This window comes from Fonsecaea nubica, assembly GCF_001646965.1.
Source record: "Fonsecaea nubica strain CBS 269.64 chromosome Unknown Scaff10, whole genome shotgun sequence".
Taxonomy (NCBI): Eukaryota; Fungi; Ascomycota; class Eurotiomycetes; order Chaetothyriales; family Herpotrichiellaceae; genus Fonsecaea; species Fonsecaea nubica.
Window position 1 is genome coordinate 504537 of NW_019173683.1, and position 24947 is coordinate 529483.

At 51.9% G+C, this 24947-nt stretch overlaps 10 protein-coding genes across 10 annotated transcripts; 5 read left to right on the forward strand and 5 right to left on the reverse strand.

Annotated features, from left to right (window-relative positions):
• Positions 1-584: 584 nt before the first annotated feature.
• AYO20_02466 (hypothetical protein) lies at positions 585-4799 on the forward strand (the record flags this gene model as incomplete). The annotated part of the gene is made up of 2 exons (XM_022640770.1): positions 585-3441; positions 3547-4799. The coding sequence occupies 2 exons, from the start codon at positions 585-587 to the stop codon at positions 4797-4799; spliced, it is 4110 nt and encodes a 1369-aa protein (XP_022503419.1).
• Positions 4800-5251: 452 nt separating this feature from the next.
• Positions 5252-7230, forward strand: AYO20_02467 (hypothetical protein; the record flags this gene model as incomplete). Its single annotated transcript, XM_022640771.1, has 3 exons — positions 5252-5413; positions 5466-5776; positions 5850-7230. 3 exons carry the CDS (start codon positions 5252-5254, stop codon positions 7228-7230), a joined length of 1854 nt encoding a protein of 617 aa, XP_022503420.1.
• Positions 7231-8570: 1340 nt separating this feature from the next.
• On the reverse strand, positions 8571-9974 carry AYO20_02468 (hypothetical protein; the record flags this gene model as incomplete). The annotated part of the gene is made up of 1 exon (XM_022640772.1): positions 8571-9974. The coding sequence occupies one exon, from the start codon at positions 9972-9974 to the stop codon at positions 8571-8573; it is 1404 nt and encodes a 467-aa protein (XP_022503421.1).
• Positions 9975-10379: 405 nt separating this feature from the next.
• AYO20_02469 (hypothetical protein) lies at positions 10380-11267 on the forward strand (the record flags this gene model as incomplete). The annotated part of the gene is made up of 2 exons (XM_022640773.1): positions 10380-10397; positions 10449-11267. 2 exons carry the CDS (start codon positions 10380-10382, stop codon positions 11265-11267), a joined length of 837 nt encoding a protein of 278 aa, XP_022503422.1.
• A 116-nt stretch (positions 11268-11383) lies between these two features.
• On the reverse strand, positions 11384-12388 carry AYO20_02470 (ribosomal protein L1; the record flags this gene model as incomplete). The annotated part of the gene is made up of 2 exons (XM_022640774.1): positions 11384-12047; positions 12102-12388. The coding sequence occupies 2 exons, from the start codon at positions 12386-12388 to the stop codon at positions 11384-11386; spliced, it is 951 nt and encodes a 316-aa protein (XP_022503423.1).
• A 287-nt stretch (positions 12389-12675) lies between these two features.
• Positions 12676-14319, forward strand: AYO20_02471 (glutamate-tRNA ligase; the record flags this gene model as incomplete). The annotated part of the gene is made up of 1 exon (XM_022640775.1): positions 12676-14319. The coding sequence occupies one exon, from the start codon at positions 12676-12678 to the stop codon at positions 14317-14319; it is 1644 nt and encodes a 547-aa protein (XP_022503424.1).
• Positions 14320-14940: 621 nt separating this feature from the next.
• AYO20_02472 (hypothetical protein) lies at positions 14941-16803 on the reverse strand (the record flags this gene model as incomplete). The annotated part of the gene is made up of 3 exons (XM_022640776.1): positions 14941-16006; positions 16087-16685; positions 16768-16803. 3 exons carry the CDS (start codon positions 16801-16803, stop codon positions 14941-14943), a joined length of 1701 nt encoding a protein of 566 aa, XP_022503425.1.
• Positions 16804-17669: 866 nt separating this feature from the next.
• Positions 17670-18872, forward strand: AYO20_02473 (cysteine synthase; the record flags this gene model as incomplete). Its single annotated transcript, XM_022640777.1, has 1 exon — positions 17670-18872. The coding sequence occupies one exon, from the start codon at positions 17670-17672 to the stop codon at positions 18870-18872; it is 1203 nt and encodes a 400-aa protein (XP_022503426.1).
• A 2086-nt stretch (positions 18873-20958) lies between these two features.
• AYO20_02474 (mitochondrial DNA replication protein YHM2) lies at positions 20959-22033 on the reverse strand (the record flags this gene model as incomplete). Its single annotated transcript, XM_022640778.1, has 3 exons — positions 20959-21013; positions 21069-21741; positions 21811-22033. The coding sequence occupies 3 exons, from the start codon at positions 22031-22033 to the stop codon at positions 20959-20961; spliced, it is 951 nt and encodes a 316-aa protein (XP_022503427.1).
• Positions 22034-22950: 917 nt separating this feature from the next.
• Positions 22951-24467, reverse strand: AYO20_02475 (citrate synthase, mitochondrial; the record flags this gene model as incomplete). Its single annotated transcript, XM_022640779.1, has 3 exons — positions 22951-23139; positions 23189-24304; positions 24366-24467. The coding sequence occupies 3 exons, from the start codon at positions 24465-24467 to the stop codon at positions 22951-22953; spliced, it is 1407 nt and encodes a 468-aa protein (XP_022503428.1).
• Positions 24468-24947: the final 480 nt, after the last annotated feature.

Sequence of the window (24947 nt, forward strand, 5' to 3'; positions counted from 1 at the left end):
ATGAGGCTCAGAAATGGGATCTTAGGCTGGAAACGAAGACAGCGCCACCAGCGCTTGCGGGTGTTGGTGAATACTCGGGATGGCCTGAACCGTGTGCCAGACGCCGTTAGCCTGACGAGGTTGAACCACTTTACGCGTGGACGCGGGGGTCAGCGATCGAAATGCGCCCTGTTGATTTCCCTCCGGTTCAACGGGCGCCACCATCACCAGGATCGTCCCGCACCTTCTCCTGATTCCTGAGCACCTGTTTGGCTCACTGGGATCACTAACGACACCCTTTCACTCACTTTACCACCAATCTCTTTCCCTCGTCCCGCCTTCTAACCTGCCATCGTCCCGATCGACGCTTGCTTATGCCTCAGGCATCAAGATGTTCTCTTCGCTCGCCGTTGCGCACAGCCTTGCACACAACTGAGCTTCATTGAACAGTGCTCTATCAGCGGAGTTTGGGCGTTCATGGGATTAAGATTGGGGCTTATATGGCCAGCGGTTGAATCGGAGCTACGACACTAGAACAGGTTCTTGCAGCTTTCTCGTACACGAACCACTCAATGACTGATGGTCTGTTCGAGACCAGAGTCGCCATGCCACCTACACCAAAGGAAATGAGCGACAATATTGACCAGGCTATCGACAGCCTGAATGCAGAATGGGATCTCAGACTTCCAAGGCTCCGTGGTGGGGAAGATCCTCCCGCCGATGAATCGGAACGTCTGGCTGGCAAATGCTCGAAGCTGATCAGATTCCTCTGTTTCAAGACGACAACTACGAAAACAGCTCTGGACACGTTCAGAAAGGAGAGCGCACGGACAATTAATTCTAAATGGGTTTTCAAGCCCTTACAAGAACCAGGCACTCTACCCATGCTGCCCGTGGTCAAGAGTCTCGTTGCTCGCAAGGCTGGCCTGGTGCGTCTGAGCGACTCCCAGCGATGCTCACTTCTACGACTTCTATACGCCATATTGGAGGAAGCAAGAGAAGACTACGAGCTGGCAAAACTCTCGGGCGACTTCTCAACCGAGCCAGCTACTACTTCAACCGCGGGGTTTGCGACCGCTCCGACAACCCCAGTTAAAGAAGCACCGTCATGGGGGCAAGACTACTTCTCAACCCCATCACGCGAGATCCAGCAGAAATCTGAGGCTCAGGAGACTAAGTTGGATGAGCCGCACTTGAAACACTCTATCTCAATATCTTCAAAGCGCACAATTGCCTCTCCTAATGGGGTCAGTCCTATCCCTGAACTTCAGATTCCGTCTGCTCACTTTCCGCCACAGCAAAACAAGCGACAGCAAACTCTCTCAGAGTTCCGACAATTCAGACATATCTCAGGGCCTCCTCTAGAAACCCGCACAGTCCGACCCCCTGACCCCATCAGCTTTGAGACTCTAGTTTCTCCTGCCGCATCATCCGTTTTCTCGAGTGCCGATGAAGGGAACGGAGGGCAAATGTCGAATGACACATCCATGGCGAGTTCGCAGGCTGAAGAGTCACAAGACTTATTTCCAACTCAAGATTACAATGAGATATTCAATGATGAGCAATTCTCCACTTCCTTCAGTGAATTGAGCAAGGCTGCCAGCCCGTTCGACCCAACCAGTCTCGAAGTCAATGGCCCCTTTAAAATACAAGCAATGCTACCGTCGCATGTCCCGTTTTGGTATTGTTGGGAATTGCACCGACTTGCGCCCTTGTTTGGCCTGAAACCAATCGACCTATACCAGAAGATTGGAGAAACCCACAAGACATCTACCATGTCTGGGGAAGATTTCTGGGCTACAGTTAAGGAGCTTTGTCGTGCAAAGGCTGTGCAACCACTACCTCAGAAATCAAACATACCTGGGTGGATAGCGCAAGAAGGCAACTACACGGATACAAAAACGAACAGGGTCGCCCATTTCACCGGCGCCTTACAATGGAATGAAGACGGTTCCCAGAGCCTACTTCAGCTTCGACTCAATGCCGTACAGCTGGTGCAATCAAGCCGCTTCCATCGAAAATTTGGTGCTGACAGATTCCTTGCGCTTGACGGTCCCGCTTTCAGGATTCCAGACAAACTTCGAGCGCTCAGCCCGAAGACTGCACCCGTGTATGACAAGATCATTGATCTTCTGGCGTCAAATTCGCATTTCATTGCAGGACGCTATTGGAGAGTATGCTTCGTCGAAGAGTTGAAGCCTAAAGCACGGCGCAATAAGGCGTCATTGCGGCATTCAAGATTCATCCTCTTCGCAGAGACTGGGTTCGACATTGTTCCACGACCTCTCTTGAAACTCAATGTGCCGGACCTCAAGGCTGACGGTCACCACCGCACTATTATGCGACAACAAGTGATGCAGTGGCACATGCCCCTCGATGCCAACTCTGGTTCGAAGGACCTTAAACTGTTCTCCAGATGGAGCATTGGATTCTCGAGGACGACTCCTACGGTAGAGCTGAAACGGCATGAGTTTTTATACAGACATGACGAGCTGGGTGACATGCCAATTGACGGTTCAGACAGCAAAGTGATGAATGATGGCTGCGCTTTAATGTCGTACCCACTCGCCAAAGCGATTTGGGCAGCGTACGGCGGCGAATGCGAGCCACCTTCTGCTGTCCAAGGACGCATTTCAGGTGGTAAGGGTCTATGGTTAGTGGACTACCAAAACATGCACGCCGATGTCAGCGACAGAGGCTACTGGATAGAAGTATCCGATTCTCAATTGAAGATCAAACCACATCCACGCGACCGCCATGATGCAGATCCGGATGCAACCTTGCGAACATTTGAGGTGTTGAAATATGCCAGCGAATGCAAGCAAGCACATTTGAATATCCAACTCATCACCATCCTCGAGGACAGAGGGATTTCACCCTCCATACTTCGAGACAAATTGCAGTCGGATGTTCAGTCGTTCTCGGCGTCTCTCACAGACGCTATGAAAGATCCGAAACAGCTTCGTCTCTGGATGCAAGAGCATGCACATTCATCGCGCGGTATGGCTGGGAGCCACTTGGGCTCGTTCCCGTCCAAGAACAACGAGCAGATAAAAGTTCTGTTGGAGTCTGGCTTTCATCCGCAGATGTGCAAAAAGCTCATCAATAATGCTTATCGTCTACTCAGCGACTACATGACCAATTATACGGACAAGATGCGGATTCAGATACCACATTCCACGGCAGTCTTCTGTGCACCGGATCCATTAGGCGTGCTTGCACCTGGGGAAGTGTATCTGGGTTCTTCGAACCCTATTATACATCCCATCACCGAGATCAGAGAAACCACGCTCGAAGGACTTGAACTCCTTGTGGCTCGAAACCCAGCACATCTGGCATCCGACATGCAAAAATGCACAGCTGTCTATAGACATGAGCTGCGTCACTACAAGAATGTTATTCTGTTCTCACAGAAAGGTGCCATCTCTCTGGCGTCACTGTTATCTGGCGGCGATTACGATGGTAAGTCTTGTAGGGTAGACCACATCTTCCCCTCGTCTTGACAACCAAATTCACCGCGTACATTCCAGCGATAGAAGACTGACGTGTACCCTTGTGAATATCTAGGAGATGTGGTGACGTGTATCTGGGACCCAGAGATTGTTCGACATTTTCGCAACACCGAGATGCCACAAATGCCGAAAGAGATTGAGTGTGGTATGGTTCAGCGCTCAGAACTAGTATCAGTTGCGTTCAACAAAGGACGCCCGCTCGATGAAAATTTCGAGAACTATTTTCGCAAATGTATTGCTTTTAATGCGCGGCCCAACTTGCTAGGCTCGTGCTCGTCAGAACATGAAAAGTTGGTTTATGCTCTCAGTCAAACACGAGAAACGAACAAACTATCCCACCCTGGTGCCGTGAAACTGGCAGCGCTGGCAGGTTTCCTGGTCGATAGCACCAAGCAGGGTTGGGACCTTCCTGAAAAAGAGTGGCACAAAATCCGCATGAAATCGAGTGGCTCCAGCAGCTTGCAAGAGCCTGCCTACAAAGCCGGAACTTCGAGGAAGCGAGACGAGCTCTTGAACATAATAGACTACCTCAAGTTCGACGTTGCCGAGACCTTGAAAGAAACGGCGCTACGAGAGTTCGCGAGGCTAAAAGACGCTGAAATGGTGCTCAACTACGACAGAGATCTAAGCCAACATTGGCTTTACTGGTCATCTCCGATAGAAAAGGATAGGACAGAGAAGAGACAAGCAGCTCGGTGTCGGCTTGAACAGCATATTTCTGATGCTGCAACACGTTTGTCGGACCGACAGATCAAAGGGCCAGATGCTGTCGACTTGGAGACGCTTACTGATTTGTTGGAGGGTAAGCAAGGTCTTCTTGACCAGATCAAAGAGGTGGACGCGCTATGGGCAAGGCTGAATCTCCAGATTGAACCGACCCCCGACGAAGCCAGAGACTGGGAGAAGTATCGCCTTGCGATTGAAACGGTGTATGAGAAGTTCCGAGCGATCCAACCAAAACGAATGGATCATGAGCTTGGTCGTCGCTGGAAGGCAGAACAGGACCGACCATTATCCGACTGGGCTCTCCTCAAAGCATCGTGCCTCCATAAAACGGTCTGCTCAAGAGGAATTTCCCCGGAATGGGTGTGGTATGTCGCCGGACGAGAGTTCTGTTACTTGAAGGCACTGCAACATGCAGGTGGCATCAGAATCGTTGTTTCGGAGATTCATGACCTGTACAAGGTGGACACAAAGTATGCTAGAGCCTTGTTGGAAGGCTCACTGGACGATCGAGGTGATGAGGAGATTGCCGTTGATGAAGAGAACTTGATGGATGATGATGATGTCGGATTGGAAATGGAATGACGATTGGATGGTACGATGGTCACGAGTGTTGGACATTTGGCGAAACGGCGATATCCCCGGATTACATTCTATTCTATGATACCCCCTGTTGGTTCTCATTTGGTTTTGGAAACATGAAGGGAAGGGCAGGGAAAGGTAGGACAGGCAAATTCCTCGACCGAAACTGATGCCATCAAGGGTCCCTGCGCTCAGAAAACCCCTTTTTCTTTTTCTATTTCTTTGTTCCGACCCCCTCAGCTCCTTCTACAGGAATTTATCCAGCCACCTGCTCCCCAGTTCGACCACATTCATCCCGCCCTTGCCTGTCTTTCTATGCGAGCATTCTTGTAAATGGCAGCTGTGAATTTTTCACGGGTTCCCTTGGGCGTCGCGCCAGGACTTCAAGATGGCTACTATCTTCTTCTCCAAGCTAATAGCAAAGCAACATGTTCTCTTATCAGAGGCATACTATCATGGCCAGCCCGAGCAACAAGAGCACGTCAGCATACAGAATTATCAGCGTCTGTATCAACTTGACTCTCGCCTATAGCATACTATGCACGGCAGTGTTCCTACGAGCGAAAGGAGCTGTGTGCTCTACCACGTCTTCCGGGGTAAACCTGTCGATTGCCTTTGTCAGTCATGAGCAGACGTCTCAATGGGAGTCTTACCCTAACCGTGATACAGTCCTTGCCGACCATTATCATCATGGCGATCCGATGTTACCTCATGTTCCGACAGAGAAGCAAGGCTTTGCAGACTATATCACCCTCGACCGCATCACCAAGGCTGGAAGCCCTCTGTACTACGTGTGTCCAAGTCCTGGTGTTTCTGTGGATGATCCTGGGCTGTCTCAATCTTCTTGTCGCGCTCAGAGCACCCACGTGTCTTGGGGGACCCTTGGAGGAATGGCAGAATGATTTGGAAGAGCACAACTGGAGATTCGGTCTCTCCTGCCGGCTGCACCGCGCTCTGGTGGCTTTGTCTGTCCTGATGGCGTAAGTCAGCCTGCAGTATATCCTCAGATCTGTTTTGTGAGACAAATTCGCTGACACTTCTGTAATCTACTAGCATCTCCATGGCCTGCCTCTCCTTCTTGGACCAACAACACCTATCTCGCCGTCAAGCGGGTGTCTGGAACTGTTACTGTACTTGTCTGTCTCGCAAAGCTCCCCAGGCACATGCTCCGGCTCTTTCCATCTCAAGCAGCCGTTCTGGTTTCTCGGTTGAGAAGAACGACCATCTCTTCCTCGTCCCCGAACGCCGCCCAAGCAGGTTGGAGCACGAGCAATGGTTACAGCGACGCAACAGCCTGTCGTCTCAAAAGGCCATCTATCCACACAAATACTACTACTACGACCACCGGCACAAGTATCAACCTTGTGCCTTGTCACAGGGCAGCCGTTATTCGAGCACCCTGCGCTCGGTCTCTGAGGGACAAAGCTTGGACTTGGATGATCGCAGTTCGTCCCTCTGCTCCTCGCAGTCTTCTCGTTCGGCCAGTACAAGGCGTCCGATTCATCCTTCGCCAGTTCGTCCGCGGAGCAGAGCGAATAGCAATCCAGATAGGGGTGACCTGCGCCGGGATCCTGCAACTGTATCTGCGACCAGCGATAGTGGTGTACCCGATGTCCCACCTCTACCAATAGCTCCAGCTCCAACTTGGTCCCCGGCCTTGCAGCATGCGCCGTTGAGCGCAGATCCTACTATTCGAGCTTTGAGCACCGGTTCAGGTTTGGCACCATCGCTATTACACTCCAAGTCGTCTCCAGACTTGAGAGGCGTCCAGGCTGAAAATGTCCACACTGCATCGAAATTAGCTATGGGCCTCAAAACAAAAGCTGAGGCCGCCCACCCGTCGTCGACCACACCATGTCCATCGACGAAGCGTGCAACGAAGACCACCACGGAAGCAATATCACCAAGAAAGCCGGCGACACCAATGGCCTCTGTACCACCACCAGCACCTCCCATTCACCGACCAGCGCTCGCGATCACAGCACCTGCCACCCCTGCACGCGCACCGGGTCACTCAACAACAACTCCGAGGGCGAGGTCGCAGTCCAGCGCAGGCACCAAGACGGCGAATCGTTCAAGGTCCTCCTCGACATCGGCGACTAACTCGCGGTCGAACCTCCGCCGACCAAGCCCCATCCGTCACAGGCACTATCACCATCCCCACCCTCATCTTTACCACCAACAACCCGCCCAGGGGCTGTTGTCCACCCAGAACCAACTGCCCCTGCAGCATTACCAGCACCAACGCGTCTGGCGGCGCGAGAACAGCACGACCCCCTCGAGCATCTACTCGGCGAGCAGCTACGGAACTGAGCGGACCGTGTCCGTCATGACGAGGGGAAGTACCAGCACTGCTGCCGCTGCCGCGGGGCACGCGGTCGCACCGAGTTCGAACTTGAGACCTGCACCTGGCGTCGTGACCGCGTGCAGGTAGGAATGTCAACACGTGTACTATTCCTGAATCATTGGAAGAGATGTGGGGCGAGAGGGCGCAAATGAGGGAGGGAGGGAGGGTGGCGCAAGGAGTGAGAACAAGGGGGAAAGTGAGCGCCAGCCAGGCCGGCATCCACCACAGGGATAGAAAAGAAGACAACAGTGTACCACTAGAAGGGAGGCTCAATGATATTATTTTCGCCAAACCCTCAGGAGCCTTATCGTCACCGCCCTATCCTACTCCATCCCATCTTATCCCATCCCACTGATACTCCATTCAACATCTACCTACATACTAGACTACCCTTTTTTTCTTTCATTCTTCTTCCACGCCTTTATTTCTACTTCTCACCCGTCCATTCCCATTCCCATTCCATTCTCTTCTCCACTCTCTCTGTGATAGCCACGTAACTAACTATCCACGACATAGGTACTATGTAGGTACTGGGTAGGTACTAGGTCCGTTGCTATGTCTATGAAATAAAAACCCCACCGATACGACGCGAGAACACGCACGCACACGCACACGACACACACACAGACGACACGCGACGAGCACTGGTATGTATGTATGTACGTATGCATGCATGATGTATATATAGTTATACATGCTACGTAAGGACCGTCGAGATATGGACGGGGCTGAAAGGGGGGAAAAGGGATAAAGTACTGTAAGGTAAGGAGGCGTAAGTAGTCAAGTAGTCAAGTAGTCGAACAGATGATGGTGAAGGGAGAAGGGGAAGGGAGAGGAAGAATTGACGTACATAACAGATGCTAGAGGCGGGAGAGATGAATGAAATGATTGAATGGACGGATGGATGGCTGGATACATTTCGCACTTGTGTTGGACTGTACACACCTACATGTACGGAATCGCATTCCATGTCCATGTACAATCAATTACACTGTGCAATACATACATGGTACCTAGGTATGGATGGATGGAGGACAGCTCCATGACGAGATAATATGGAGCATGTCGGCCAACCCCGGAGACTCGCTGTCGTGTGTATCTGTCTCTTGCTGATACATACAACCGGCTGCGTTCATCCGTCGGGTTCATCCTCATTCCTCGTTTCACCATCTCCGTCTCATTCTCGTGCCCTTTTCGTTGCTGATTTTGTTGCTGCTGATGTTGGTACAGGGATGTCTCGTTCAGTCGTTCGTTGATTGGCAAATCCGTGTGTCAGAAACTCCTGCATGCGCCAGAAACACCTTCGTCCAGTCTCCACATGTCGTCGCGAGCCGTGGCATATGGACACACAATTCTCCTTCACGCCATGCCTCTACCGCATCTCAAACTCCAGTCATACGTTGAGCCAACGCAAAACCTCAACGTTCTCAATCATGGGAACTCTTGACTTCCTCGACTTTCTTTGACCCGACTTGCTTCCAATTGGTGCTTAAGGAGGTTCCGTTACTCTCGTAGAAGCTTTTGGCCATCGCTCTACGTGTGTCGTCGTCCGACATGGCATAAAGCTTCTTGAAGAATCCGTCCACCGCATCGCCAGCGTCGTACTCCGAATCATAGTCACTATCTTGATCTGCACGGGTGTCGGAAGTGCTGGCAGGCTTGTCTTTCAAAGGGTCATCCGGGTTGGATTTGCCCGTCTCTTTCGACCTTGGCTTGCTTTCCTGCTTGGCTCGTGCGTGGAGTTCGTCGGCGAGTTTATCCCAGTTCTTTGGGCCGTGGCGGGAGGAGGTTGGGTACGAAGGGGGATTATCCTTCACCACAGTTGGTTGTGTAACTGCCGTGGCCGACGAGGAAGTATTTGTCGACCCTAACGTTGGCTTTCGCCCGCCTTCCACTTCCTCTGTTTCATTATCTACTTCGGAAGACACTGGTTTTAGCGGCGCAACGCCTTCCAGGTCATGCCACTTCCCCAATTGCACTTTCTTCAGCGTCAACTCGATCTTCGTTGATAGAACAGCGTATCGGCTTTGAGATGGATCGATGAGAGCGAAGAGCGGGTCGAGTGTGAATTGAAATGTGGAAGACGGGTCAGACGGATGGGGGAAGGAGACAGACACAGAGTCTTCCTGGATATTAATCTCACAGGCGTCTTTGGGGACATTCTTCGCGTACAGTGTCAGAGTGACTGTCTGGGTAGATTGATACCATTCGTGCCGAATCTTGAATGGAGCAGCGGTGGGTTTAGTCTCATCGTTGTTCGGCTTGGTGGTACCAGTGGTATCGGCAGCGGCGTTGGGAGCGGTCACCTCGACGTCTTTGTCTTTGTCGAACTTGTAAGATCCATCCAGATTTAGTTGTGTCTTAAGCCACTCCTTCATTTGTGTCTCACTGGGCAGGTCGATGGCTGGAATTTCCTTCACAGACGACACCCTCTCAGACTCGGGAGTATCTTTCAACTTCCCATCCACCCTATTGAGCCACATCTTCCCTTCCATCTGCGCAGATTTGGTCGTTCTCCATTTCTCCATCATCTGCAAAACCGCTTTGGCATCTGCGTACCGTCCGAGACCGTAGAGAGCCACAAGTCGTCGCTGTTGTGCAGCCTGGATCTTCTCCCTCTTTTCACGTTTCTTGGCAAGAAGAAGGGCATACTCTGCATCTTTCAGAGCGAGGTCATAACGGGGTGGTGAGAGACGTGTGAATACGAGCGACCGCTGGTGGAAATAATCCGGGGAGTAAGGGTGGTCGATGAGCGCGCGAGTGTAAAGCGACAAAGCAAGGGGGAAGTCCTTATCCTCGACAGCAGCGGCACCTCGAGAGGCTAGATCCATGTTGTTAGTATTGCTAATATGGACAGAGTGAATACATCGGGATCGAACTGTGGTTGAAAAGAACAAGACGAGGACAACAGAATGTCCGAGAAGGCCGTTCTCTGTCTTTGTGCCAGTGAAGCCTTAACTCCGCATATTTTGCTTATATCCGATGCAGGTCGACCTCTTCACAATCCCGCCAAACGCACATGTGGCTTGACAATGAACTTCCTTGTGTGGACGCGACACACACGACAAGACAGGACTCGGCCTGTGAACGCCAGTCGTGTCGGAAGGCTCGCCTGTGAGAGGCCTCCCTCCTCGTTCCTCTATGCTCGAGACATCTTACAACGTGAGGGAAACAGGTTGAAGAATGGCAAATGCGACTTTGAAGAGCGTCCCACCTAGTGTCCGAAGACAGCCATCATGAGCAATCGCTTTTATGTGTGTTCACTCGCATGCCTGATCTTGGACAATAACTAACGACTGCATCAGTTTGGCGGCTCTGATTCGGGCTCAGATGCTGATGACAACGATGCCTCTCTTCCCTTCCCCAAGCCATTGGAGCGTTCTGCGTTCCTCGCTCCAGACTTTGACGCCGCAGCCTTTTTGTCGAGTCTGTCCAATCGGTTCCAGACTCTTGAAGACCTGCAGACAGAACTGCGGGAACTAAGCCAGACGCTCAACAAGGAACTGGTCGATCTAGTCAACGACAATTATCAGGATTTCCTTGCGCTGGGAAGCACGCTGTATGGCGGCGAAGAGAAAATAGAGGACATTCGGCTTGGACTATTGGGGTTCGAGAGAGACATAAAAGCAGTCAGAGAAAAGGTTGACGCGAGAAGGAGTGAGGTGGCGGAATTGCTGAGACAGAAAAAGGCGCTGAGACAAGAGGCGAGCATTGGACAAGCATTGCTCGAGATTGCGCAGCGCTTAGATCTACTCGAAGACAGGCTCGAAATCACGACACCAACTACGAAGCTGTCCGCACTCAACGTTAAAGATGGTGACGGTGAGCAGTGGGGTGAGGAGTGGGTTGGAGAAACGACCACCAACGACATTGACGAGGAATTCAACTCGGATGAGGTTGATGGCATCCCTTCCAGATTAAAGCACACGACTGACGAATATCTCATCCTGAAACACCTGGCGAGCAAACACAGTCCACAACACCCTTTCCTCTTGGCCCAAGAAGCCCGGATGCGCAAGATTCAAGAGATCTTACTGTCCGACCTGGAAATGACCATCAAACAGGAAACCGAGGTCAAGAAGAAACAAAAATTGTTGCAGATACGTGGTGCTGTTGAAGAGTGATGTACACAAGTGGATGCTGGCTTGCAGAAGAGCAACTCTTTTTCATCCTTTGATACCTGTACGCCGAGCCAGTATATAACCCCAGTACCAAAGACACTGAAGAATGAATGGCCCTTTCAAACAACTGCCAACTGTTGGGGAGTAGCAGCTCCCGGTGCTGGCTTGTAGAAATCCCCATTCAGAGAAAAGCCAGGGGAATTCGTGGAGCTCAAAACCACCTCGTAGATCTCCTTGACAATCTGGTCACTCAGAGCGGCCGCGTCTTTCTTCACTGCGTTGACGTATGCCTTCACGTTGTCCCGCAGCTGCTCCGGTGTAAAGCTCAGTCTTCCCACTGCCATCCTTACCACGCCTTGTCTTTCTCTATACGTACTGCCACCCATCATATTCCTCACAGCAGGTCCCGGATTCGACACAACAGAGCCCATCTTGACATTCGGCATTAGACCCCTTGGTCCCAATATCCTCGGTATCCCCTCTTTGTTCATCTTCTGCAAGGACTCGGGCACGGCGATGCACCGATCAAAGTCGATTTTGCCAGCTTTGATTCGTTCAAATACTTCCTCTTCCCCAATGATATGGGCGCCGGCTTCTCGCGCTCGTTGCGCTGCAGTTGAGTCGGGAGGACAAATCACCGCGATTTTTATGTCTGTTTTGACAGGGTATGGTAGACGGATCGCATTGCGAACCACGGGACCATCCTTTTTGGTGCGGAGTTTGATATGAATGTCATATTTTGGCGAGTCGGGCTCGCGGCCAATTTCGAATGCTTTGATATATCTGCGACGGGTCAACAACGCCCTTGATCACGTCGGATAGTATGTCTTCGCCTACCTCATTGCTTCGCACAGAGTGAATTGCTCAATGTCTTTGAGGTTGTATTGCTTGTACGCTCTATGCTTCTTCCTCCTTCTCTTGATCTTCTCCCTTGCAGCCTTTTCTTTGTCTGATAAAGGCCGAGAACCGCCCACTGCGGACAGGACTGGGGCAGAGGAAAAGCCTCGAGCAGCTGTTGCTATGCATGGCGTCGATGCACGTGTCAGGAATGGAGCAAGGAAGGAAGACGTCGTAAGACGACACAGTCTCTTCGTAGCCATCGAGAGGCTTCGAGAAACGTCCATGGTTAAACAAGGAGCAAGCCAAATCAATGGCTACTTGGGACGAATAATGTCTAACAAGTCTCTGCAGCTCCAGTCTGGGACAAGAAGGCTGGCGAATGGAACACTAGCTTGGCGGATTTGTCAGGTTTGTGCAAGGCTGATTCACTCCGTGTCCCCGCTCAAAGCCTGTGCAGAAATATCCAGACACCGCAGTCAAAATGACTCAACGTTTGCCATAAGACAGTCGCTTCTCCCCCGTCTACCTCGTCCGCTAAGTATTCTTCAATCTCACCAAGCGACTCCTTAATATGGCGACCAAAAATGCGCCCAAGGCCAAGAAGGCCCCAAAAATCAAGCAAATGGAACTACCCAATGCCGCCGCAGGCGTAGTCACTCGATTCCCTCCAGAGCCTTCAGGATACCTTCACATAGGGCACTCGAAAGCTGCTCTACTCAATGACTACTTTGCTCACATTCAGTATCCGGGTGGCAAATTGATCCTGAGGTTCGACGATACAAACATTGAGAAAGAGAACGTTGAATATCAAGATGCAATCCGCGAGGACGTCGCTCTTTTGGGCATCAAGCCTGACGTGATCTCTTACACAAGTGACTACTTTGACCAAATCGATGAGTACTGTGTGAAGATCATTACTGCTGGTAAGGCCTACGCAGACGACACACCTGCCGACGTAATGAGCGCACAAAGAATGGCACGTGAGCCCAGTGTTCATAGAGACGACAGCGTCGAGGATAACCTGGCAAGGTACGAGGAGATGAAAAAGGGTTCCGAAGAGGGAAAGCGATGGTGTATTCGAGCAAAGATATCCCATGCCAACGACAATGCCTCTCTCCGAGATCCTGTGATTTTCCGGTGTCCCAAAAATCAGACCCACCACCACCGAACGGGCGATAAATACCAAGCCTACCCTACTTATCAATTTGCTTGTCCGATTGTGGATTCTATCGAGGGTGTTACTCACGCTCTGAGGACGACTGAATACAACGACCAAGATGCGCAATACAAGTGGATTCTCAAGGCTATCGATCTGCGGTCTCCCTATATCTGGACTTTTTCTAAGATTCAGTTTGTGCGCACGCTGATGTCGAAGCGAAAGCTGACAAAACTCGTGGACGCCGGTATCGTGTCTGGCTGGGACGATCCACGCCTCCCCACTGTAAGAGGTATCCGACGCCGCGGCATGACTGTTGAGGGTCTGCGGGATTTCATGGTCAGTCAGGGACCCAGCAAGAATGTAGTCAATATGGACTGGCATACCATCTGGACCATGAACAAGAAGGTCATTGATCAGACGAGTGCCAGATATACCGCGATTGACGATAACCATGTTGTTTGCAAGGTCAAAGGTCTCCCACAAGAAACCCCATACTCGGAGATCAAGCCCAAACACGCCAAGTACGATCTCGGAGAAAAGAAAGTATGGTACAGCTCGAGCATCATCATCGAGCAAGAGGATGCGCGGACGTTCGCCAAGGACGAAGAGATCACGCTCATGAACTGGGGAAACGTGTACGTTCGTGACATCCAGTATGAGAAAACCACCGACAAAGCCGACATCGCTGACGGCGTCAAAACTCTCGGCAATGTCGCTTCCCTCGAGCTCGAGCTCCACCTCGACGGCGACTTCAAAGCCACAAAGAAGAAGGTCACGTGGCTTTCCAAGGACCAGGACCTCTGTCCCGTCCAACTCGAAGATTTCGACCATTTGCTGTCCAAGGATAAGCTGACAGAGGAGGAGGAAGCACATTGGGAAGACTTTCTGACCCCCAAGAGCGTCTTTACCTCTACGGCATTGGCTGACTGCAATGTATGGGACGTCAAGGAGAACGACGTCATTCAATTTGACCGCAAGGGCTACTTTAGATGCGACAAGGCTCCAACCAAGGAGTCGAAAGGGGTCTTTTTCAAGATACCAACGGGGAAGGAATAGAATAGATTCGGAGGACCGGAAGAAGAAAAAGGCTGGATACCTGCGGAAACCAAATGAACGAGCACGAGTGACGACTTCAACGATGGAGAGGACTCCGTCATGAACCTGGCCAAACAGCTCGAGCCCTGCAGCAGAGAACGATTCTGTGATCGCTTCCTGGGATGCTGTGGCGTCTTCTCGAGCCTGGTCATGCTAGATAGACTGGCAATCTTCTCCTCTTGCAATGCGCAATGAGTAATTCATCCATCATCGGAGACTACTTGCTTGCCATGTTGTGACGAAGGATAAAAAGGACGAACCACAAAATACAAAAGAATCTGTTTTTGAAGCTCTATAGACTTTCTAGCGGCTCCTCCGTGCGGAATCTCTCTTCTCATTCACACCCGGTTCTCCGTGGTCTCTGTAGATGTTCTCTCTCCCTCCCTCCCTCCCTCCCTCTCTCCCTCGTGTAGCTACGCTCCTCGGAGTTTCTGCGTTGCTTACGGCACACCAACCTACCAATCTAGCTGACCTTCCTGACTCCTCGGTGTAATGCTACAATGCATGACTGCGCAAAATGGGTGTGGAACTCAATAGGAGATAGGTGATATAGACCGAACCTCTGTCGACCAGGGGGAGACTCTACAACCACGCACTCCTCTCCCCGACTTTCATGCCTTCGGGCTCTCTGCCCATCCCACTCCTTCCGACGAGCACCTCACCTTTCCCCCTCTTCAAGAACATCCCGTCGCTCGGGGTTCCCAAGACGCCCGCGCCGGGCCCCTGAGCGACCTCAACGTCGCGGTTCCACTTGACCTGGCCCCTCAAGAGGACGTACCTGGGCCAATTGGACACGCGAAACCCTTCAAAGGGCGTGTAGTCGATGCTGTGGTGCAGGATTTCGTTTGTGATTCTGATCTTTCCATCGGATGCAGTTGTGGTGGTGGTGGCAGAGTGGTGCGGGGGATACCAGATGACCAAGTCGGCGTCGTAGCCTGGGGCGATACTACCCTTTCGGCCGGAGAGGCCGTACATCTTGGCCGGGTTGGTCGAAGTGAGTTCCACAAACTTGGGCAGTGTCAGTCTCCTGGTCGGTGGGATGGACGGGTCCGGGTCTGTCGCGGCGGAGAAGAGGATGGGGAGACGGGTCTCGATGCCGGGAAGGCCGTTGGGGATCTGGGCGAACGCGGGCGTCGAGTTCGTCTTTTGCGCTTCGACCAGTGGCTTTCGCTTTCCCGCGGGATGGTGGTATTGGCTGGGAGCATGGTCGGAGGATATCACCGTGATGGTCCCGTTGTTCACGCTGTCCCAGACGCTCTGCAGGTCGGAGTCGGCGTGGCGCAGGGGAGGGGCGCAGACGTGTCGTGCGCCTGCCCATTCGTCGTCCTCGGCATCCCCATGGTCATGACTGTGAACGCCGTTGGCTTCGTCGATGACGGGGAATTTGGTTGTCGCTAGCCTGTCCGACAGCAGATACATATAATGTGGACACGTCTCGGTGTGGATCGGCAGCATTGACTTTGATTGCGCTTTCCGCGCATGGGACAGGGCGGCCGGGCTAGACATGTGGACGATGAGGATTGGCGTGGATGTGAGGGTGGAAAGCGAAATGGCGCGATAAGTGGCTTCCGACTCCGCAATCTGAGGGCGCGCAAGGGCGTGGTATTTGGGCAGAGTATGGGAGTTTTGGAGTAGACGGGTCGTTATCCTGTCGCAGTTGTCAGTGATACATCTGTTGTTGGTCTTTGGCCTGGGGGCAGCAAGCCATCAAAAGAGAACAGAACATACATATCAATCATATCGGCGTTCTCAGCATGCACCATAACCGTCATGCCCACTTCTCTGCACCGCATCATCAGCTCGAGCATGTCTTTATCCCCCAATTTGAACGCCGGATAGGTCATGTACAACTTGACGCTCGTGATGCCTTCCTCGTCGACCAGTCTTTTCAACTCTCCCTCATTCCCGGGATCGGCCTCACCGTCGACTTTTGCTTTGACCGCCCGGCCTAAGATTTCGGGACTTGGCCTAGTGAGGATCAAATGGAACCCGTAATCCACATAACTCTGGCCTCTTGCGCGGGAATGGTACTCTTCCAGCACGGGAAACAAACTCTCGTCCGTCCTCTGTTGAGTTGCAAACGCGAGAATCGTCGTATTTCCACCACATAGCGCTGAGCGAGATCCTGAGAGCCATTTGTCGCCAGTAGGGGCATTATCTTGGTGTAGATGCACGTGGGAGTCAACGCCTCCAGGGGTCACGTACGCGCCCTCTGCGTCGATGATCTGAGTGTTTGCATCCGCTGGAAGAGAAAATGCAATGGCGACGATCTGGCCAGATTTGATTCCGATGCTAAGACCCGGTGGGAGGATCTCGGTGGCTGTGACCTTTTGTATTGAAAAAAAGGGTCTTCAGCCTTGCATGGAGCTTGGGATGGGGATGGACCTAGGTCACAAGGACTGGACTTACGATGGTGGCATTTTGGATGATGAGGTCAAGATCCATGGTCTTCAAGCTCAGCGAGGCTGGTTATGTATGTAAGGTCTGGCCCTGGCTTTCTTTGCTTCAGACCAGGCCAAAATCTGCTCTCAATCTGATCGTCCACGAGGCGGGGTTTCTGGCGTCTCGGGCGAGGACAAAAAAGCACAAAGGTCTCCTGGTAATCCTTCACTAGTCGATGCCAACAGTACTTGAGAGTACAATGACTATATCTTCACAGGCTGCCGCTGAGTTTGGGCTTCTGAACATTGGTATGGTCATAGATCGCAATAGGGACATGGACTCGATCGATATCTAGCGGATAAGTCCGATATGTGGTGGTGTTTTCCGGTCGAACAAAGATCTCCCGGCGGAGATGTTGGGGTTTGTGTGCGATAGACTTCTGTATCCTGCATCATGTAGAAGAGCTTCACGTTAGTAGAAGGGGAGGGAAGGGTAGAACGAGAGACTATGCTCATGGCTCGGGATATATCCCTCTGGATCTTTCTGTCTCGCATCATTTGATGTTGGAAATTGGGTAAGGGACGTGATATCGAATCTCACGAGGTTCAAGTCCATCAATTGAAGCAGACAAATATGCCATATTAAAGAATTCACCGCGGTCTCTTGTATACAGCCTTGTGTTACTCTGTCTGAGAAAAGGTGTTGATGTGCCATGTCCGCCCGCCCAGCCGCCTTATGTCAGCAGCCTCGGATGCTTGGATGATGCAATTGGAGATTTTTCTTCTTTGGAGCTTCTCACACTTGCGATCGTCTCACTGCTCTTTGGTTGGGGAATTTTCACAATTCAATCTAGACACACTCGCTCCTCCTAATAGACCCGTCTTCCTCTCCTGCATTCTCGCACTCTTCAGCAGTGCACTGTTGTCGCCATGTCCAACGCTCTGAGGACGTCAGTGCGACGCTTCGCTACCACAGCCGCTCGTGCAGCGACTGCCGAGTCGGTCAATGCTTATGGAATCCGCCTTTCCAAAGCTCAAGGGGTGGTCGACACTCTCACAGGAGGTATTCCTCACAGACCCTTTCAAGCCATGAAGTCCAAGACTCACCAGAATCTAGCCATCGGGAACACTCCTTTGATAAGACTACAAAAGCTCTCCGCCGAGACGGGTTGCAACATCCTGGGTAAAGCCGAGTTCCAAAACCCCGGCGGCAGTGTCAAGGACCGTGCGGCTTTATATGTTGTTAAGGACGCAGAAGAGCGAGGTCTGCTGAAGCCTGGGGGCACCGTAGTCGAAGGGACTGCTGGCAACACTGGCATTGGTCTGGCACACGTCTGCCGAGCAAGAGGGTACAAACTGGTCATCTACATGCCAAACACCCAGTCACAAGGCAAGATCGATCTTCTGAGACTGCTGGGCGCCGAAGTATATCCTGTTCCAGCTGTCGCATGGGAGAACCCCGAAAACTATAATTGGCAAGCAAAAAGACATGCAGAGAGACTGCTCAAGGAAGATCCCGAACACGGTGCTGTATGGACCAATCAATTCGACAATACTGCCAATCGTCTGGCACACATTGTCACGACAGGGCCAGAAATTTGGGCCCAGACCGACGGCAAGATTGACGCCTTCACCTGTGCGACCGGAACTGGTGGGACCCTTGCTGGTGTGACTCGATATCTCAAGGACGTCAGCAATAATTCCGTCAAATGCTTTCTGGCAGATCCTCCCGGCTCCGTCCTCTATTCGTACATCACCTCTGGTGGCCAGCTCAAAGAACGAACGGGCAGCAGCATCACCGAGGGCATCGGCCAAGGTCGTGTGACAGACAACCTGAAACAAGAAGTCAATGAGCTTGACGGCGCACTAAATATCTCCGACGAGAAGACTATTGCCATGGTATACCGCTGCCTGGATGAAGAGGGTTTATACCTTGGAGCTAGCAGCGCGCTGAACGTCGTCGCCGCGAAAGAGGTCGCGGAGAAGTTGGGACCCAATCATACGGTTGTTACTGTCCTGTGCGACGGAGCGTATAGATATGCGGATCGACTCTTTAGCGACAAGTGGCTCAAAAGCAAGAATCTGAGAGAAGTGATACCCCAACATTTGCAGAAATACGTGGTGTTGCCATAGGATAGTCGGACACAACATCTAGCCAAATGCTGAATCTTTTGGCGGCTAACAGCCCTCGACATCATCTACTCGAAACGGCTGTCACGGAACCATAATGATGAACGGCTGCGATGTTCGTCGGGTCGACGACAAACGAGTCCCCGTATCGAACTATTCGATCATGAGTTCCTTCCGAATCCGAAACGCATTCCCAGGGATCTGAGTTCGAACATGGCTTTCACCCTCACGTCCTTTGAGTGTTCGATGATCGATCTGCCTTCACTGGTACGATCGCGATCCCTTCTAAAGAATGCACTCTGCAAAGACGCCAGTGCACTCGGTCATCCAGACGATATTCATGCCAATCAAGGGAGGATTTCAGCTGAAGTCGTCGTTGACATACTCTTCGACAGAGTCTTCACCACACCCACGTCATTATTGGGCTCGAGGATACTGCCCTCAATGCAGGTGGAGCTATCCGAGAAAGTCAGGTTAGCCAATAACGACCTAGGTCAAGACAAGGCTAGTTGGGGAGTCGAGTATGCCCCTTACCAGCCAACTTGGTCTGCGGGCTGATTTGATGGGCAGGATGCTTGTTGGATGAGACTGCGCGGCTCCAGAAGTCGGGCGGCGTTTGCGATGGACTGACTTACCTTTGGCGAAGGCATGTTAACAGCCAAGCTCCCATTGAGAAGCACCCAGAGGTCAGCGCTACAAGGTTGTCGACAACAATGCTTTTGATAGCAAAACGGCATGGCGAACCCCTTTTGTGTGGTATGTCGTTGTGTTATGGATGAAGCTCTGTTTGAGCACACAGTATTATTGTGTATACGACGAACAGAGCCACGAGTTTTGACCTCTCCCTCTCTCTCTTTCTTTCTCTCCCCCCACTCCCACGGAGAGAGCTCACCTCAAGTGTCTCCCCTATTATTATTCCGTACTTCCTTATTACCCATCACATTTACGACATTTACGACTTTACGAGGTTAAATACCTACTGTATGAACTTCCATTTTTCCTCAACTCCATTCTTCTATCTATGTACCTATGTAGGCACCCACAGAACCCAACACAAAGCCCCCAAGCCAAGCCCGCCCCAGAAAAGAAAAGAGGAAGAGGAAATCCACATGCACATGCACATCACAAAACTCAACATACCTCGTACCTAGGTACTAGGTACAAGGTACAATGTACTCAACCCAACCACAATCCCACATGCCGGTACCCAAGTACCAAGTACCACCTAGCCATATCTATACTAAGTCCTAAGTCCCAAGTCCTAAGTCCTAATACGCAAGAACCAAGTCCAAACCCCTCGCCGAAGATCGGGACGCAAAAAGAAAAAAAACAAACCCAACACAAAAAGCAAAAGCAAAAAGCACCGGTCGGCGGCCTTGAGGTTGACGGTTAACGACGGACAAAAGAAAGGTCTGGGCGGAAAAAGGGAGTGGAGTTGATTCGAAGAAAATCCTTTATTATTTTTACAAGTATTCCCGACCCGAGGTTTCGTCGTTGTCACTTTTGTTGTTTAGCGATATCGGTCTACACTTACTTCTGCGCTCACTCTGCACTCTGCACTCTGCAGTCTGCAAGAAAAAGAAAGAAGACGTTTTTGTATTCGTCGTGTCCCCTGTGCAAGATGGTCTGTTCATTCTGTGGAACGTCGAGTACGAGGATACTCGTTATAGAATAAGCGAACCTCGAGCGCATCCATAGTCCATAGGTCCCCATCTCCCGTTGTTGCCCGAGAACCACATGATAAAACCACCGTCTATGTTCCATCCCCTTGATTGACATCTCACAGACTAGCTGATGCTGTGACATGTCCAGGCAATCAAAAGCAAACAAAACAACAAGAGCAAGAGGTAACCCAAAACCGGCTAAGATTTTTATGTCGTTCAGGGTAGAAGAGAAACGCCAGCACACGCCAAACTAGAATCAGTCACCTTTCATCTGCATAGGGTAAACGAATGCGTGCAGAAGGTCCCAGAGAAGGGTTTTGATGCCTCCCAAAGACATTACGTGCCCGTCCTCATCCCCGCTCAACTTGAGGGATCCATTCAAGCTGCTGTAACTGGATCCCTAATCCAGAATAGTGGCGTGTCGCCTAGTGCTTCGCGGTGACCGCCTCGCCGGTGAGTTTCTCGACGGCTTCTTTGGCACTGTTCAGAGGTTAGCGTATCAGTCCAGAATGATAGCAGTAGGGGACCAGCATACATATCACCCAAGGCAACCATGCAGATTGTCTGCCAGATACCCAGTCCGATACGGGGAGTGACACCACGGTAGAGACCTTTCAGACCGTTGGTGCTGTAGATGTAGTTCAACGTCTTCCCGACGGTCAAGTTCTTTGGTCGATTAGGATCATTGGACTTGCTTTGCATCTCGACTCGGATGACTTCAATGGGCTGGTTCCATGCAGACAGACCACCACCGAGACCACTGGCCAAAATCTTCTCTCCCGCATTCAGTTTCTCTCCGTTCTCCTTGCCCGTGAATCTCCGGATACCTGACTCGGCGAGTCTGGAAAGACCGAAACGGGAGCCCCAGTTGGTAACTTGACGAATGGCGACTGCGTTGACACCCTTGTTGATCCCTCGGATGCCCTCTTTCTTGTAGATATTTGCGAAAGTCGTGAACGTAGAGGGGGGCTTCACACCCTGTGCGGCCAGTTTGTGCTGGGTGATTTCCACCGTTTTCATACATGTGCAGAAACCCATGGTTGCATAGGCTTGGGCCATGCCACCGACCATACCACCCGTGATCCCAGCGAGGAAGTTGTTGGCCCCAAAGGTTCTTGCGTAGTATTCAGCCTCGGAGGCGACGAAAAGCAAGACAGCACCCTTGGTAGAGGCTTCGATCCAGGCCCACGGGATGAGACCTTGGTAGACTATGCATTTCGAGAGATCAAATCAGCCGAGGTCTTCTCCAGGGTAGAATTGGGTGCTTTGTGCCTTACATCCAAAAACACCACCACGTCCCCATATCCGCGACATAGCTCCAGCGAACGTGTCAGTTCGGTGGGCGGCCATGGTGGTCTTGACAACCTCCAGAGGCTGTCCCAGTGTAGTGACCTCGAACATGTTGAGACCAGCGCCAAGTAGAAGGTTGCTGAACTTGACCGGCTTCTTTTCAATCTTGGGCGCTGCAGGCGCAGGTGCCAGAACTGCTTCTGCGGACATTGTTGGCGGATGTGCGAGATTGTCTACCCTGACCAAGGGATGAGGTCGGCTTCGTCGCCTTGAGGGTTAATGGGAAGGAGGGAGGTACTGCTGGGCGACAGGGGGATTGCCTCGGTGTGAATGATGCAAAAGATACAGACACGAAATGGTTATTGCGGTACGTATGCTCGTTAACCGGAGTATAAGAGACAACAAAAAAAGCAGCGGAGATTAAGAAAGACACAAGAGTACGAGTAGGAATTGGTCTGACAGTGATGGCAGTCACCACAAGTCCGAGATGGTTTTGTTCAGCTCCCTCGGCGAAGAAGGACGAGTTGACCATCCCGTAGAATATCGGCGCAGGCGCCTCGACCAAACCCCCATTCGGGCCAAAAGCAGATTAGTGGCTCAGGCGTTCGGCGTGTTGAGCGGACACATGTCTCTTAGCTGAGGTGGCCGGAGCCTCCATTTCACCCCCAAGCTCCATCCTTCCAGGCATCGCCCCTAGACTTCGGACGCCGCCTCCCTAAAATGTGGGTCTGCCGGCCTCCTTTAGTCTCCTAGGGCCACCCAACGCCGCCAACGCGCTTCTCAACCATCCGAAAATAAAAGTTCAGGAAATTTTACGTCGCACGGTCCACGCAACGATGTCTCGCAAAGACACCGCGGCCCCCATGGCTGCTTAACACTGGGCTCTACGAAGGGGTGTACAGCATCTGGGTACGCAGAATACTTGTGGCGGATTGGCAGGCAATGGGCACAAAGTAAAATATGGTATTCGCATCCAACAACGCTCGTCAATTAAATAATGGCGTAATTGAACGGCGAAACAGATTCACCCTAGACCAGATCCCGACCTCGCATTGTCCTATCCCCTTGTCCCGTTTAGACGTACAAGTATGTTTTGCATTGTACAACCCCCACTCTTCATGTCCAGATCACAATGAAGCACCCACGAGTTTGGCATAGGCTTCGGTGCTGAAGGACTTGGGCCGCTCGATGGGTGCACCGAGAGCACGGTCGATGATAAGTTGCGGCAGGACACCCAAGGCGCGCGAGACACCGAAGAGGACAGTGTAATAGTTGGCTTCGGTCAATCCGTAGTATTGCAAGAGGACGCCGGAGTGCTAGTTCACATGTTAGCGCAGTCGAAATTGGTTCCAATGACCAACTTACAGCATCAACGTTGGGGTATGGGTTCTTGGTCTTTCCGTGCTTTGTCAAAACACCAGGGGCGATCTTGTAGACCTGGCTGACCAGCTTGAACATGGGGTCATTGGGGAGCTTGCGAAGAGCGAACTCGCGTTGAGACACGTAGCGGGGATCCGTCTTGCGGAGAACGGCATGGCCATAGCCAGGAACGACACGGCCACCGTTCAGGGTCTCCCACAGGTAGTCGGTGATCTTTTGGTCGCTGAGATCATCGCCAATGCTCTCCTTCATCTTGGTGAGCCAGTTCAAGACTTCTTGGTTGGCCAGACCGTGGAGAGGACCGGCCAAACCGTTGAGACCAGCAGCAAGGGAGAGCATAGGAGAGCTCAAAGCGCTTCCGACCAAATGAGTGGTGTGTGCGCTGACATTGCCACCCTCATGGTCAGAGTGGATGGTGAGATAGAGACGCATAAGCTCAACAAAGTCAGCGTTGTCGCCGTAGCCAAGCTGGTTGGCCAAGTTGAAGCCATAGTCCTTGTCTTTCTGGATTGGGGCCACCTTGCCATCCTTGTATGCGTTACGGTAGATCTTCGCAGCAATCGTGGGCAGCTTGGCAATGAGATTCATCGAGTCCTCGAAAGTGTATGACCAGTAGTCCTTCTTGTTGATGCCCTTGGCGTAGGCTTTGGCGAACTCCGAGGTGTGCTCGAGCGCAACAACGGCAATCGAAAACTGAGCCATCGGGTGCATGTCGCTGGGACAACGATCGATGAGTTCCTCGACGAACTTGGGAAGATCGGATCGAGCTGCCCAGTCGGCAGACAGGTCTCGGACCTGCTGCTCGCTGGGAACCTCACCGGTCAGAAGAAGCCAGAACAGCCCTTCCGGCAGAGGCTCCTCGCCTCCAGGAGCCTTGGGGAGCACTTCCTGGCATTCAGGGATAGTCCTTCCACGGAATCTGATACCTTCTTCTGAGTCAAGCACGGAACCCTCCCAGACTAGAGACTTGATGCCTCGAGCACCACCGTAGACTTGGTCCAGTGTAACTTCGCCAATGACTTTTGAGCCATAGTCCTTTCTCAGCTTCTTGACTTTCTCAATCTCGCCAGGGAGTTTGGCAGCAAAGACCTCTTTTAGGGACTAAAGAAGGAAGGAGGTGTTAGCCAGGGAGCTCTCAACAAAGTCAGTTCGAATAGCTCACTTGGGTGCTTGCGCAGCGCACGCCATTGAAGGCAGCTTTCTGGACCAAAGGTCTGGTTGATGAACGGAGCAAAGAGCTCCCGAGGCGAAGAGAGGAGGCCATGATAGTAACAACACGAGAGAGTCGAAGCAAAAGAAGGTCAAGAAGAATGTTACGTCAAGGGAGCTTTATGAAGGAGTGCGGGAAAAAAAAAAGGTGCAGGTGCAGATAGGAAAGTTAGGAGGAGAAAGCTGTCCCTGTTGAATTATTGAATGATGAAAATGGCCCACTTGGGGGCCGCTTAACGAGCAAGGCTTCGGCGTGCCGGATGACCTCTCCTTCAATAAGGTCAGGTTTGCCAATTGGGGTTCAATAGCCAGCCAACAGCGGCACGGGCGGGCCTCAGCAAGCCCTACTAGGGACGCCAACTTCGCAGTCCGAAGAAGATTAGACGCCCCAAGGCCCCGTGCGCCCTCAATTGTTGGTCACGTGAAAAACTGGCAACAATATTATTCCGGCCGGCTAGTTTGGCTGGTTTGGCTGTTTCTCAAGCCTCCACTTTTCTGTCTGCGACGCCTTTTCAACTCGTGCTCAAATCTTCAC